The 15,141-nt window shown below is 35.6% G+C and overlaps 2 protein-coding genes across 15 annotated transcripts; one reads left to right on the top strand and one right to left on the bottom strand.

The window, feature by feature from the left end:
- The first annotated feature begins 8,629 nt into the window (after positions 1-8,629).
- Positions 8,630-11,172, top strand: LOC112293748 (ABC transporter I family member 1). The gene is made up of 7 exons (XM_024543550.3): positions 8,630-9,082; positions 9,304-9,382; positions 9,591-9,664; positions 9,795-9,905; positions 10,163-10,249; positions 10,443-10,561; positions 10,805-11,172. Exons 1-7 carry the CDS (start codon positions 8,909-8,911, stop codon positions 10,845-10,847), a joined length of 687 nt encoding a protein of 228 aa, XP_024399318.1. The 5' UTR covers positions 8,630-8,908; the 3' UTR covers positions 10,848-11,172.
- Positions 11,173-11,463: 291 nt separating this feature from the next.
- On the bottom strand, positions 11,464-15,076 carry LOC112293747 (putative membrane protein At4g09580). Of its 14 annotated transcripts, none has more exons than XM_090257026.1 (5): positions 14,783-15,076; positions 13,465-13,875; positions 12,985-13,255; positions 12,472-12,642; positions 11,464-12,072 (listed from the first exon to the last, which is right to left on the bottom strand). In XM_090257026.1, the coding sequence occupies exons 2-5, from the start codon at positions 13,773-13,775 to the stop codon at positions 11,920-11,922; spliced, it is 906 nt and encodes a 301-aa protein (XP_090113152.1). In that variant the 5' UTR covers positions 13,776-13,875; positions 14,783-15,076; the 3' UTR covers positions 11,464-11,919. The 14 variants fall into 14 exon arrangements, with proteins under 14 accessions (XP_090113152.1, XP_024399315.1, XP_090113155.1 ...); XM_024543547.2 differs by having other exon boundaries at positions 13,465-13,776; positions 14,783-15,065; XM_090257029.1 differs by having other exon boundaries at positions 13,627-13,776; positions 14,783-14,945.
- Between the last annotated feature and the right edge of the window lie 65 nt (positions 15,077-15,141).

Genomic DNA, 15,141 nt, shown 5'->3' with positions numbered 1-15,141 from the left:
TGAAGTCATCTCTTTCTTCTATCTTTACTATTAAAACTTCTTCCTTTTCCATAGAATGTTGACAAGGTTTCTATTCTAATAAATATTATAAAAATTCTTCCATGCTTCTGCTGGTCTATTGCAAGCAATTACATGTGAAAATTTGGCATCATCCAAATTTGATACAACTATACCAAAAGCCTTCTTTTTACAACATTTACACTCTTTTTTCATCTTGATATCAATTTTGTCACTTGGAAGCTCTTCACTTTCATCCATGATGTCTCAAAGATCCAATGAAGCCAACAAAAGCTCCATTTTTTTCTTCCAATAGAAGAAATTGTCACTCCTAAACTTCTCAATCACTCTCAAAGCTTCACCCTCACTTAAAGCCATATCTAAGAAAAAGGTGTATCAAAGAATTAAAAAAAGAGAAAAAAAACTTTCAAAATTAATAAGAATGTGTTGTTGCCTTATAAATCCAAAATACCTTTTTTGTAAGTGAATTAATGATATCACTCTTTAATCACTCTGAACTTTATTTATAAGACTTTTTATAATTCTTATACTTTATTTAAACCTCTTGTATAAGCTTTCCTACTCTTTAATCTCCTCTCTTCTTTCGTAAAATACTTCTAACTTCAAAAAATACTTTTCATTACTATAAGAAGATTTCAAGAAAAGTTTATAATATAAAACTACAATATTAGATTACAAATGATATAAACTACCAAAGAAATATAACACTAGTATTTTAAAATATAATTCTAAGGTAATTAACAATCTCTAAGTTTATTAATATACTTAACATCAAGTAAGAGCAAAACTACATCAATAACTAGATACAATAATAGAACTATATGATATCAAATCCTAACATCAGCAACAACCAAAAGTTCTACTCTTCTTAATAAGTAAAACTTCAAAGAACTTCAAAACTCACAACTAAAGGTAAATGGGCCCATAACCTATTGAAGAACAAGTACTATAAAGTCACAATACTTAACATTAGTAAGGTTGCAAACAAAGAAAGTATGGAGTAAGATATTTCTCACCTCTAATAGTCAATACTTATAGGTGGTGGTTGCTCTCTTAGAAGACAACTTCCACTCTTTAATTTTTACATACATGGTTATAGGATCTTTTGGCATCTTACTAACTACAAGGATACTTTATGCCAAACACTAATTATTCTTACTTAGTCTTTGAATATTCTTTATTTTATACTTTATCCTTTTGATTTTAACTCTTAATTCTTGACCTCATTCCATATCCATAGAATGTCCTTTTTAACTATCAAAAGTCAATCCTTTAATCATTAGCAACTTATCTAAGATAATATCTTCTACAAGGTAACTTATTTTGTTTTTATTTTTACTTACTTATTTTAATAGAAATTCCTTGCATTAAAAAATTTAGAAGACCGGATGGATCCAAATCTATGGTGGAAGCTCAAGGCAGTAGGCAACATCATTAATCATTCCAATAATACAGAAAAGATTCAAGCCATTCATGTACTAGCTTATGGACTTAAGTTGATGTAGCAAGTAGAAAGTTGGTATTGAAGAATAATACTTGATCACCTTCTTGGAAGATTTATGTTACACGTGGTTATCTACATATTGCTTCTATCAATTCTATGTGGTAAAGAAGTAGCATTGTGCCTCTTGCAAGGTAATTGTAAGCCATTTATAATTCTTTTATTCTTAGATTATTGGTATGAATGAGATGATGGAGAGCTGCTAGTATAATCGGATGTTAATCAATGTTAAAGAAGAATGGTCAATGATTGGTACTTGCTTGAATACTATCATTATAAGCAAACTCCAAAGGCATCATATATTCATTTTTGTTATTATGGTGAACTGCTAGAAATACCTATAGCATATCTTACAATTTACACGCTTTTTTGTCCATCCATTTAAAGATAAAAGATTGTGGATTTGATAAGTTGTGTGCCCAGTAGCTTAAATAAGGCCTACTAAAAACACTCCATAAAGTGTGAATCTTGATCAAAAATGATGATATAAGATAATCCATAGTGATAAAAGATATTATCAAAGAAAACTTGTACAAGTGTTGGAACATCAATATTAAATTGCATTATAGCTAAGTAAAGTTGTTTTAAAATTTGGTCCATAAATACAACAATTATGGTATGATTTTGAGGTGTTTGTAGCAAACACATAATGAGGACCATAGTCACTTACTCTCAACATGCCATAGATAGTAGAATTGGCTGCAATAGCCTAAGAAATATTATGTTACGTCCTTTCTAATATTGACATGACTAACAAGAGCACAAAAAAGTTCAAACATCAAGGTTCAAATCTATCCAAAATCATATCTTTGAGATTCATTCTAAAGTCTTTTCATGCCCTAGATGTTGAGATATTAAAATATTGTGTCCTTCTTAAAGAATGCACGTCTCAAATATAGCATTATCAAATATATAAATCTATTTTTTGAAATAAAATAAGCCATCACTAAGATTGTAATCTTGATATTATACATTATTCACCTTGAATCAATCGCTAACCATCTTGAAATAAGCCTCCTAATACAAAGTTTCTTCCTATTATGCCTCTTTGGTTAGATTTGAAATGACATTATTAATGGTAGTAACTTTTGTCTTGTCTCTCAATTCAACCTTGAAGTCTGATCTTCATAATAAGTTATCTGGTATAGAATATTATTGCCCTTGCTTGTACTTAAGCTGAATGTTAAAAACTTGCAATTGTTCTTCTTAAAAATGATGTCATAATTTCATATTTTTCAGATGCAAATCATATAATAAGGGTCAATGGTGAGTCCAAACAATCACTAGCTTCTCTAACAGATAGTGTTGGTAAGTCACTTGGAAAAACATTGTAATATTCAAGTATGAGTTATTTTGCTTGCTCTACTCTTTTAATTGTCTTTCTCACCATTAAGGCAAAATTTAGAACCACCATATTTATCAGTTATTTATATTATATTTATTTCTTCATAAAGATTATTCTTACAAGTAAGTTTTTAGCCACAGATCATTTTGGTATCTCACTTGATGTAGACATACAAAGAATCACCTTGCATCTATTGTCTTTGAATGAAATCAACTTTGTTAGCTAATTAACTTGCTTATTTTCCATCTTTAACTATGGCATATCAAGGATAACATCATATGTAAGCTTTGTTATCTTAAAATTTTCTCTTAAGGCATAAGTATCATTCAACCTTAAGATTTCTTCTTCACATGTCTCATTTAATATATTTTATTGGTCATCAGCCAGATATATACTTCTTCATTTAATCACCTTGATTTTAATTCCAAGTTAATTAGTAATCTTACTGAAGATGCAATTTTTTGTAGGATCGTAAGTACTTGATAAGGTTGTTTTCTTACTCAATCCACTAGACACACCAGTCAACTCTTCAGATAATTGTTCAAGGTCATATCGTTTGTCTTTGAGAGATAATAGCTATGCTTAGTATTGGCCTTTGGTGCTTTTACTGAAGAACTCTGTTTTTCTACTTGACTTTTTTATTATCTTGGTGAGCCTTAAGATTGTGAATCCACCTTGATTTGTTGGTACCTAAATTTTGATGCTTTGGATAATCTTCAATGTGATAGCCTAGCTCTAGGTAATAATAACATAATTCCTTATGTGCCAATATTTATTGTGTGTGTGGTGTCAATGGTCCTTGCAAGGTATCAATCTCCATTCAAATTGGTTATTGAGCCATAGTATTGAATAGTGGCATAAGACTTTGCTCTATAGGTCATGCTCAATAATTTTCGAAATCTATAGCATCAACCTTCTCTGCAATCCTAATTGCTTCTACAAATATTTGTGAATCTTTTAATTCTACATCTCACTTAATCATAAGTTTCAACCCTCATACAAATTGATCAATCATCTTTGCCTCTAAAACATTGCTAATTTGGAGACATAGGGACTTGAATTAGTGTCATAAGATGTATTGTCTTGTTTGAGAATGCACCAAGCATGTGGTTATAAAAAATGAAGTTGTATTTTACAAATATTCAAGAAATCCTAATAGGTTTCACCCATATAAGAAGAATGTAATTTTAATTTTAATTCAAAAGTACTTAAAGCTAGTACAAAGTACTCAAAAATATTCTTTTTAGAAACCTCAACCATATGTAAACTCCGATTGCCTTATTAATTAGGTAATTTTGACTTTTCTTTGCATGCTCTAATCCTAGTTAATGAACTTTGGTAAGTTGTAACTTCTAATCTAATCATCCATTTGATAAAAAAATTTATACACAAATGCCAATATGACTCTTCTATATGCTAAAAAAATTTAGTCCAATCCAACTTACAAATTGTAAGAAAAAGTCCAAAAACTACACTAACGTTACTTAGCTGCCAATTTGAAAGTTGATATAGATATTCCAATAGTGATTTCTCCTTCTTCACTTATTAACTTCAACTCAAAATCAATATATAGTTTGATCTTAAAAGCTTCTACCACTATGCCAAATTTCACCTTAATCCAATTAGTAGACCTTTAGATATCATAAAAATCCTATCCAACTTCAAACTCCCAACTTCTAATATCTTCTTATACCAAAACCTAGATATCTCTTAATTGCATTATTAAATTGATATAAAATTTTATATGTACTTAATATACCTAATCAACCAAGCAGTATCAAATTTTGAACTATAGATGTGATACCAGTTGCACAAACTAGCCAAGAGTATTAATCCTAATTATATTGTATAAATTCCAAATCACCAATACAAATCCTAACTTTAAATAATAATTGCAAATTCATTCAAAGCCCTCTTAAAATAAATCTTTTACTTTCAAAATTAACTTGAAGCTAGTTCACCAATCCTAATTATCAATCTTTAAATCTTTCTCTACTTTGCCCAAAGCAATTGTTTTAGTGGCTGAAGGTCAAATTTCGACCTTGTTCTACAAATGGTTGACTCTTGAGTATCTATCTAACCTAACTTAGGGATTTTTTAGCCCAACCTTGCCTTCAATTTAATCTTAGTATCAACTATGCTAGTTATTTATTATTTTTAACTTATTTTTATTAATTCATGGTCTTTTTAAGATAATAAAATAATTTCTACAATATTAAAGATAAATTTACCAACCAATCTTTAATTTACTAGCTATTAAAATAAAAAAATAAATTAAGTGACTTTTATAAAAGCCATGTTTAAATATCTTAAATTATTATTGAATCAAGATGATTAAATATTAATTAAAATTTTATTTTTGATTATATTTTTAATATATAATTGTGTTATAACATGACAATGTGAGATATAATCTTACATTGATCTAGATTGTATAAGATTAGAAAATTGATTGTGTGCTAACTTCTTTATATTGATGGACCAAAATTGATTCCTAGGTTTGGTTTCAAACTCCTTCGAATTACAAAATCTACCTTAAGCTCCATAGTTTTTAGCTTCGTGTTGCCACCAAATAGCTATCATATCTCTCAAATAGCTAGTTGCACACATAATTCCTTGAATGGTACTTGTTGGAGATAGATAGAGGTATTGTCATACACTAAACAACCATTAGCATATATCTTCTTCCTTTGAAGTTTCAAAATATATTTTAAACTTACTTAATTTCAATTTAGCAAGTGTCAACTTTCTTGTACTAGAAGCTTTCATTTGTCCTTGTAAAATAGCTATCTATTCTAAGAGGTGTTGCACCTGCGCCTCCATCTAAGCTTGCTCTACCATGTCTTCCATGTTGCAATTTCTTTTCCAAACTTTGCTACTATAATACCTTCTATCCTTTTAGTTGAATTCTTAAAAGCAGCTTATGCTAGCCCCAAAATAGTAATTGGTGTGATTACAAAAACTAACCTCTAACTAAATAATGGCTATTAATATACTACTAAAGAACAGACTAATATTTGCTTTGATATCAATGAAATGAGACTGAATTGTCTTAAAGATCTAAAATCTTGTCAATCTATAATAACATAAATTTCATCACAAAGTAGAAAAAAAAAAATCAGAACAAAATTGAATAGAATTGCATAGAATAGAAAATAAAAGACAAAATAGAACAAAATATAATATAAAATATAAACCAAACTTTACTAAGAAAAAGACATTGAAGCCATATCTGACCAAATGTCCCAAATGGCCTTAGTTAGTCCTATTTATACTTTGTCCAACCATCCTAGAACTTTTTAAAATATCCTTAATGGTGGATTCTATCAAAATAACCACTCTTTTAGAAAAATTTAGAAGTAGGCTCCACTTTAGTAACCACCTTTAATTCTTTTAAGATGTTATATGGTAAGTCCTAAATGAACCATCAATTTAGCTCTAATTCTAAAAACTTCTAAAAACTTTCCAAAAACAACTCCAATTACATATCTACACATGTAAATAATACGATTATCTTATCCATGCTCCATTATAAGCTATGAATATCCTAAGCTATTATATTAACTTAAAATCTAGACATAAGTAAGACTGAAGGACAAGAAGAAGAAAGAAGGGGGGTTCAATTTTCATTAAAGATGGAGACAATAAGATATTATGTGCAATTAGATAGGTGGTATAGAATTTCATATTTCTTATCTATTTTATAATAAAATTAATATAAATAGATAGAAGATAGATTACTACCAAATGTTGATTTTTTACTTCTAATATTTTGATAATTCAAAGGTGATGGACTTTGAATAAGAATGTTTTACCAAAAGCATCTTTTAGAGGGAATCAAGAAATAACTTTGCCAATAAAAGTAATCTTAAGGAGATTTTGATTTTACTAGCAAATAGAAGGAATCTTTTATGTTAACTAAGTAATTCTATTACTATTAATATTAATAGTAATAATTTTTACAGCTTGTCTAGATATAGCTCTAAGAATCAAATTGATCTAAAGTAGGACCAAGTCCTATAGAACTTATGGGATAGTTGGTGATAGAAGGTATAGAAGAGATAGTCCATGTATGTGTGGTAAGTTGTCAAAGCATCGTAGTGAGGTCTTTGGATAGTCACTTAATATTTGATGATGCATTTGATTGAGAACAAATATATCTTTGGAAATCTTTCTATTTAATGATGTAATACCATCAAATAAATTAATGATGTAAGTATCATAATCTATTGAAAGGAAGTTGCTTATTGCTATTAAAGTATATAAATAAATATGAAAGTAGAATAAGTAACATTATAAATGATATTACTTTAGATAAATTGCTATTAATTAAAGGATTGGCTTTTGGTATATAAGAAGGCCAAGAGATAAAGTAGATCACTGGACAAAAGATCTTAAGAGTATAAAAAATATGCTGAATACATATTTTTATAATAAATAAAATAATAATGAATATTCTTCATAGAATATTGGATGGATGTATTCATCAAAAGTTGGAAGTTGTTTAATAAGGTAGCAGCCACTACCTATAAGTAACAGGTGTTAGAAGTAAGAGATATCTTAATCCATACTCTCTTTGTATGCAACCTAGTTGATACTAAGTATTATAACTTTATATTACTTGTTCTTCAATAATTGCTAGTTTTTCATGACCGAATAGTTAGAAGAGTCAAATTCAATGGATGATCTATTCGAAATTATTTTGATCATCGTGCCTATTGATTGGATCCTTTCTCTTATTTCTCGTAAAAATTCTCATGTTTGTGCTAGCATCTAAAGAAAAAATTTGTCTTCTATGACTATGTTCCAATCCAAATATGTTCATACTTTTAAATCTTATACCTCCATCTATTAGTGACTAGCTTTGTTGAAGAAGAAAGAATAGTTTGTAAGAGGTAGCTCCATTAATTCAAATACATAACACATTAAGGTGCCTTCGAGCATGTATTGCTATTGATCAATCTATTGGATTGATTTCTATGGATAAAGTATGATACATTTGCTACCAAGACCAAGGTTGGTAAATATAGTCATTTGTAATTGTTTCCAACAAGAGTGTGATACATTTACTAACAAGACCAAGGTTGGTAAACATAGTCATTTGTAATTGTTCCAAGCAGGAGTGTGATACATTTGCTACCAAGACCAAGGTTGGTAAATATAGTTATTTGTAACTGTTCTGAGCAGGAGTGTGATACATTTGCTACCAAGACCAAGGTTGATAAACAGAGTCATTTGTAACTATTCCCTACAGGAGTGTGATAAATTTGCTACCAAGACCAAGGTTGGTAAACATAGTCATTTGTAAGTGTTCCCAGCAAGAGTGTGATACATTTGCTACCAAGACCAAGATTGGTAAACATAGTCATTTGTAACTGTTCCTAGCAGGTTGTTCTTTTGCTTTAGTAGGTGTATGGTGTTTTTGTGGAGAGGATGATGTGAGTGCCTTGTAGTTCTCCCTGAATCAAGTTGAGATATTGCTTTAGCGTGGTGTAGATGATTGGCCAGATTTGCATTCTTTTTTCATCCAATTCGTACATTCGCAAGCAACTATTATCATCCGATGGACGACATAAATTCACAAGTTAGAGCCTCGCCGGACGTGCAACCGACGAAAACCCATTTCACGTGACTGGCAGTTGATGCCAGCTCGACCATTCCGGGTGGAATTCGTCATGGTGACTGTGTTCCCAACCCGAGAACAAGGGAGCATGCGTTCCCACTCATCGAGGCTGCATGCTTTTTTCTCCCATCCTCCGAGAAGTTCGTCTTCGAGGTTTTGCTCTCTTTAACAACACTCGAATTTCCCCGTGTTTCTATTTGGCTCAGGCAGCGGTACGTGATTTCGAGTTAGCGATCGAGGAGGATGCATGGGTCCTGATGATGCGTAGAGCGTGAATGTCGATCGGTGTTGCGCGTGCGAGGAAGAAGTATTGCGATAGGAAGGGGTTTGGGGTTTTAGCGGCGGGTGTGACAGATTGCTGTGTACTGTGAAGAATTGCGACGCAAGTGTATCTTAGGGTTTGGGGAAATTAGTTGGTGGAATGGCAACGAGAATCAGGCGAGGGCCGCCTGCGCCCTGGCTTCTGGGAAGCGGACTTGCGTGCATGCGAAATGAGCAGGTGATTGTTCGGGATGTCAACTTCACGGTTCATCGAGGCTCGGCGGTGCTTCTGACGGGACCTAATGCTTCGGGGAAGTCCAGTTTCCTCCGCTTGGTATGGTGCCCTCTACTCTAGGGATGATGGTAATTGACGTCGATTTGTTGTTAGTGGTAGTTGGCTTTTTTCTTTTTTTGTTTCGTTGAGGCAGTTTTTCTGCTCACAATGTGTACATACGTTCTTGAATTGTGTCCTAGAACTGGAACTTCGATTATTTCATTTGTATCTACGTGAAAACCATCTTGTTGCATCGCTCATTGTGCTGGTTCACCTGACAGTTGTGCGGATTCCTAAAGCCTAGTGCCGGTCGACTCTTTTGGGATGGCAATGATTTGTCTCAACCTGGTCTCTATGATTGTAAGCTCATTTTCTTCTACCTCTTCCATGGATGTCTTGATATGAATTGTTCATGAATTTCAGAGTTTTCCCCAAAGGTTCGTAGGCATATGATTGAGTTTGAACTTTCTTATACTTTTGCATGTATTTTAATGAAGATAGCTAATTAGCTGCTTTAAGTAATTGCTGGTGTTCGTGGGGAGCGGCCGTGTGGGCATGTGAAGTACAGTGTACCGGCCCCAAGTACATTTGATTGCTGCGAAAGACGCCATAAAGAAAGCAATGACAGTATATGAGAATGTGGTGTGTTCTCTTTCTAACTCTCTACATTACGAATTAGCACAATAAAACTGAATATGTTTTTGTACATGTTAGCTGTTACGCATGTTGTGAACTGGTGTGGTGTTTTGAGAGGTTTGTGAATTGAGCGCAGCATTTTTGGGAGGTGCTGGAAGGTGGTGAAGGACGAACACAATGGGCATTGGATAGAATGGGTTTAGGACCCTTTGCTCAAGAGCAGGCCGTCGTTCTGTCAATGGGGCAGGTATTTGCTCATCGGCTAGGAATTAATTTGGAGACGCTTGGTAGCTGTTGAAAAGATCTCTTGTCTAAACGAATATATCTTCACTTGTGAACTAAGTCGCAACACTGCCACAGTGAATTCTCTGGCTTATCCAAATAATTGGACGTGAGATATTATCCCAGCAGAGTGGTTCGAAGAGAACATTAGAGTTTTGGCACTGTAGTTGATAATGTAAGTAACGTTCTCAACGACGATACCTACACGTTTCATTTTTGCAGAGGAAGAGATTACAGCTTGCAAGGATGCTAGCTGTACCTAGACCATTGTGGCTATTGGATGAACCCTCTGTTGGCCTTGATGTCGAGGTAATGCACAAAAATGTGCTTTTGAACTTGTATATTTGTGCCTACATGTTGGCTTTAGATTTCGGATTTGCCGAACTCCTCATCTAGTGACGATAATGAATAACAAGGCAATGGTTGTGGCATATTCTGCCTGGTACCATTGATTACAGAATGACATTATGGAGGACTTTTAACTCTATTTTTCCAATATTAGGGCGTTGAGATTCTCGAGGAAATAATGGCTGAGCACCGCAGCAAAGGAGGAATGGTGTTTGTTGCTACTCACGTCCCAATAAAACTCAAAGATGCAATGCATTTGAGACTCCCTCCCAGGTATGTTTGAGCTGTAAATCCTATTTGCTAATTGTGTAAGATTGCCTTAGTCTCAACACCTCGATCGTGTGTCTTGTGTTGGAAAAGATCTCTCATTGGCATGGATATGATGTAGTTTGTTGGGAATTTGCGGAAGGGTGTAGTTTGCTATTTTCACCAGTTGACAAATTTTACACTTGTATTCATTTTGTAATTAAATGACCTAATTGGAAGCATTTATGCTACGACTGCCTGTCATTTTAGGACCCCACAATTCCGACAATATAATGCTGGGGATTTCGTTTGAGGATTTCAAAGTCTGCTCGAATGTTTTATTCCATGCACAACGGATTTCAACTCTCGAACAGGCCAACACGCTCGCACCGTAAATGTTTAGAAATGCCTCACTAGCTATTTATCTAGTGGCTTTCCTTCTGTCTACGAAAGGGAAGATTGGATAGATTGAACTCAGTAGTAGCACATGGTGCAGCAATTAAACGTCACTTGAATTGGGTAATGAAGATGCAAAACTGACGTAGTGCTTTTCATATCTTCCATTTGCCCCGCCACCGTTGTATGAACCCTGTTTTGATCAAAGGTGCAAATATATTTGCCAAAAAATTTAACAATTACTCTGTTGCAGCAACAGAAACTGCCCGTATCACAAATACCGTTGAAGTGTGTATGGATATACGTACGTGTTTAATATGTTAAAATCGTTCGTTTGCACTATTAACCGACAACTGCAAAAAGAATGTGCGGCACCACAAGATAGTGTTCATTACATGTGATCGGACCCATTCATTAAGAAAAATGTACAGATAATTACAAGGTATATTCTACATTCTAGTGTGCAATTGGAATTTACCCAAAACCAGTGGTTTTCATTCACTGGCCTGTTAACAATCGTCTGGTTTATGAGCTACAGGTCAATGGTGTTCCTTAATTGATGAGCTGGCGATCATATCACCTTGGATACATATGTCATCATCTAATGGACGTCTGCAAGAATCTGTTTAATGAGGCTTTATTTTAGCCTGGTTGCAGGGTATAGCGTGCACTTCTTTCAAGGAAAGTATCCTACCATTATCTAAGTGTATGTACGATATTTAAATCTGCTGAACTAGGTTCCTAAAAAATGAAGTAAATGAAAAAATAGGACATACAATGTTTCTCAGGGTGTGCATATCCTTTTGGTAGGCAAGTCGATGGGACAGAGAAATCCACATTCCTCTATGTTCAAAGGTTGCAGGTGAAAGCCACCCGACACACAGACTAATCGTAGCGTAAGTGTGTCGTCACTCCTGTCAGAAACTCGATGTTGATGCAAGGTTTGTACGTCGTGGCAAATAAATCAGCAGAAAAGGGACCAGTACGAATCACCTGATGTGAGGCCCGTCAAATACCTGGGATTGAGATCTTTTCAATATCGTTGGCACAATGGAAACCAGGCCAATGCAGAACAGAGCAGATACAGTCTTGACGTCATACAGCTCATTGAAACTGCTGAGGGTGTTCAGGGCTAAACCGGCCTGTTGGGTTCACAGCATTGTTTAAGTCAGCAGAAAGTCAAAAAGATAGCTCAAGGTAATTGCGCTACCAAACAGAGAGCAATTTAAAAATTTGTGCCGACAGCACAACTATACTCAGCACTACCGCATTGATGTTAGGAAACAAGGTTAGCATACTGTCATCTGAACACGTAAAATAAACTAAAAATAATTAAGAAAATTAATATGGTCATTTACCAATTACTCATCACAAAATGCCAAACAATGTATGTCGCATTTGACAATTAGAAGCTGAAGAATTCTAAGATTAGGATGGTGGGATCCCAAGAGTCAGCTGGGGCATTATTTAGTCCACAAGTACTCTCTACAACTAGCAACATTGTTATAATACTTCTCCAGAAGTCAGCTGAGATGTCTTACTCGAACAGTCACAAATGTGGCAGGCATCAAACCAATAACTGTAGCCCCAATGAACGTAGGATAGGGAACATTAACAATTGGAGAACAGACGTTAATAAAAGTATTTGGCAATGTTGGTGTAACCCTTAAAAAGATCATGTAGTTGAACAAGTACTCTCTTCTTTTAGTGACCTGCACATGTACACATCCGTCAACTGAGAACTTGCGAAAGGACTCGGCACGGATTCAATGAAGAAATTTCAAAGCATTGTATCCATGTATGCCAAAGAATCTCTACTCAATGGCTAGCGGCGATTTCGTAACAGAGACACTCTATCAGCAAATTACGAATGTACACGAGTAGCCAGATACACGTGATTAGAAGGTATCGAAATCTGATTAAACTAATGATACAAAATTCTAGGCATTTGGATGCGCAGGTTGGTCACACCACCCCAAGACGACAATTGCAGGTTCGAAATTGTTTCTTGCATACAATCAGCGCACAGTTGAGATAATGATGGAAAGACAAACCTCCCGGGTAAAAAAGTTGAGTTTGTCAGCCCACAACCACATAGCAAGGGGGCGGCCAATAAGTCTGGATAATAAATAGCAACAAGAAGCTCCTGCGGAAGCCGTGAATATCACAAGCGTCATGCCTTGGACCACACCAAACAGAGAACCCGCCAGAAGAGACATTACGATTGTTCCAGGGATCATAAAAGTCTGCATAAATATGTAGACTGTGCAGTAACCCAATAACACCTGTAGCCTGTAGTCATCTGTGTATTTTGAGACATAATCCCTGCAGAGACATATGCAATAGAATCAATTCGTAAATTCAAATCGATCAGTATAGTTTCTAAACACCAATTGCTTTCGAGTGAGACGAAATTACCTCAATCACAATCAAAGAGGTTCGCTCTACAGTCTAAAGAATGACCAATAAAATTCATATCGACGAAGACAAAATACCAGCAACATTACAAGTCAAACACATTCATATCGACTCACGTCAAAGTGCGCAACTCTGCAACTGTACGAGGAAGCTTGAGAAAACTTGGATCCACACTAGGCATAGTGACATATACGCATAACAATGCAATTGTGAACATCCCAAATATGCCAAGCACAACACTCGTTTCAAACGTGGTCAAAGGCAATTGAGATGTGCGCCTTGAATCCCCGTTACTTATTCCTTGATTAGGTGGAAGCAGCTCCTCCCCAGTGGTACTAGGCTTCTTCATCACGTCCGTGGGTACGGTAGCCTTCTCCATAGTGACGAGTGCGGCGAGAGGGAAGGGACTAATAGTTCTTGGTTCCATTCTGTTGCAACGTGCAGGAAGAACACAAAATTGTAAACATTTCTCTCAATATTCTATGCATTCATTGAACGAGAGATATAAGATGTCAGCCAAGCATAACCTGCAAAGCTTCCCACCATTGCACAGTAAGATTTCTCGAGATCGATCTCAATATAGAAGGGTACAATTTCAAGTATACAAGAATATCTTGTGATCGAAGACAACTAAGAGCGTCTAACTTACATAACCTCAAGCGTGCACGTGTTTCTCGTCTCGTCAATGGAGCAAGTTACTTCCAAACTTAAGCTAGGCACAGGCTAAGAAGTTCGTAAGGACAATGAAGTATACAAAGAGGCAGGAGGGCAACCTAAATGAGAGGCAAGGAAGAGCGAAGCCGAGAATGAATTACAGTGCTGAAAAACACAGTCGAAGACCGAAAATTTGACCAACTCAGAGCGCAAGATTGCGACAACAAAAGAGGACCCACACAGACCAACAGAGAGACGATACACAATCACAGCGGCAGAAGATAAAGGGAGAGCACAAAGTAATAGGAAGAAGCCTCGACGGCGTCTGCTACACCGTACACACACCTACGCTGTAGTAAAGTCCTTCCACCATGCGGGACAACAACAACAACAACTCATATAATTCCCCGCTACTTAGATCGTTCAAGGCTCCTATCCCTTCCTGTTTCCTCTCCTCTACACCCCAAAGATCCGCTGATCTCCCACCACTATCTCCTTCACTCGGGAATCTGCCGCATCAACTTGCAACCCTGATACAATCCAACACCATAGGCACCAATTGACCGCGCCTTCGCTGCCAACGCGCCCTTAACACGACATTATCCAAAGACGTGGATTCATACTTCCTACCGCCGTCTCCTCCACGCAAACGAACGCTTCAGCCGAGGATCCAAAGCGAAAAACAACCAATGCTGAGAAAAACGTGTCGTGAGGTGAAAAATGGTGCCCTCCGTTATTTATAGCACGTTTCCGCAGGAACCAAAGGGAAGCATGGAAAACCTTGCACTCGGTGTCTCCCTTCAAAAAGCCGAAAGCTGAGATGCAATTAGATGTGCGATTTACTCTGTCTCCTGCCTGCCGCACCTCGACGTGTGTTCCACCGCTAAAAGCAGGCCACAGCATTCCAAAAATTAAAAGGCTCTGGAGCCAGTCGATCCGATGCCCCCGCTTAGAGTGTTCCGACCATGTGGGAAGCCCTGGAATGCAGACACAGCCGCGTCTACGAACGGCTCCGAAACTCTAGCTTACTGTTCCATCTCCCTGCAAGCAGCGGGAGATCAGCAATCCATCACAACACAACTATCTAATTTAGGGTGTGGTGTGGTATACCATTTAGATGGAGTCGACACAAGACGGTG

The sequence above is a fragment of the Physcomitrium patens genome, chromosome 16, assembly GCF_059467195.1.
Source record: "Physcomitrium patens ecotype Gransden chromosome 16, ASM5946719v1, whole genome shotgun sequence".
In the NCBI taxonomy this organism is placed as follows: Eukaryota; Viridiplantae; Streptophyta; class Bryopsida; order Funariales; family Funariaceae; genus Physcomitrium; species Physcomitrium patens.
The sequence above is the reverse complement of the archived record's forward strand: the minus strand, read 5'-3'. Positions and strand labels throughout refer to the sequence as shown.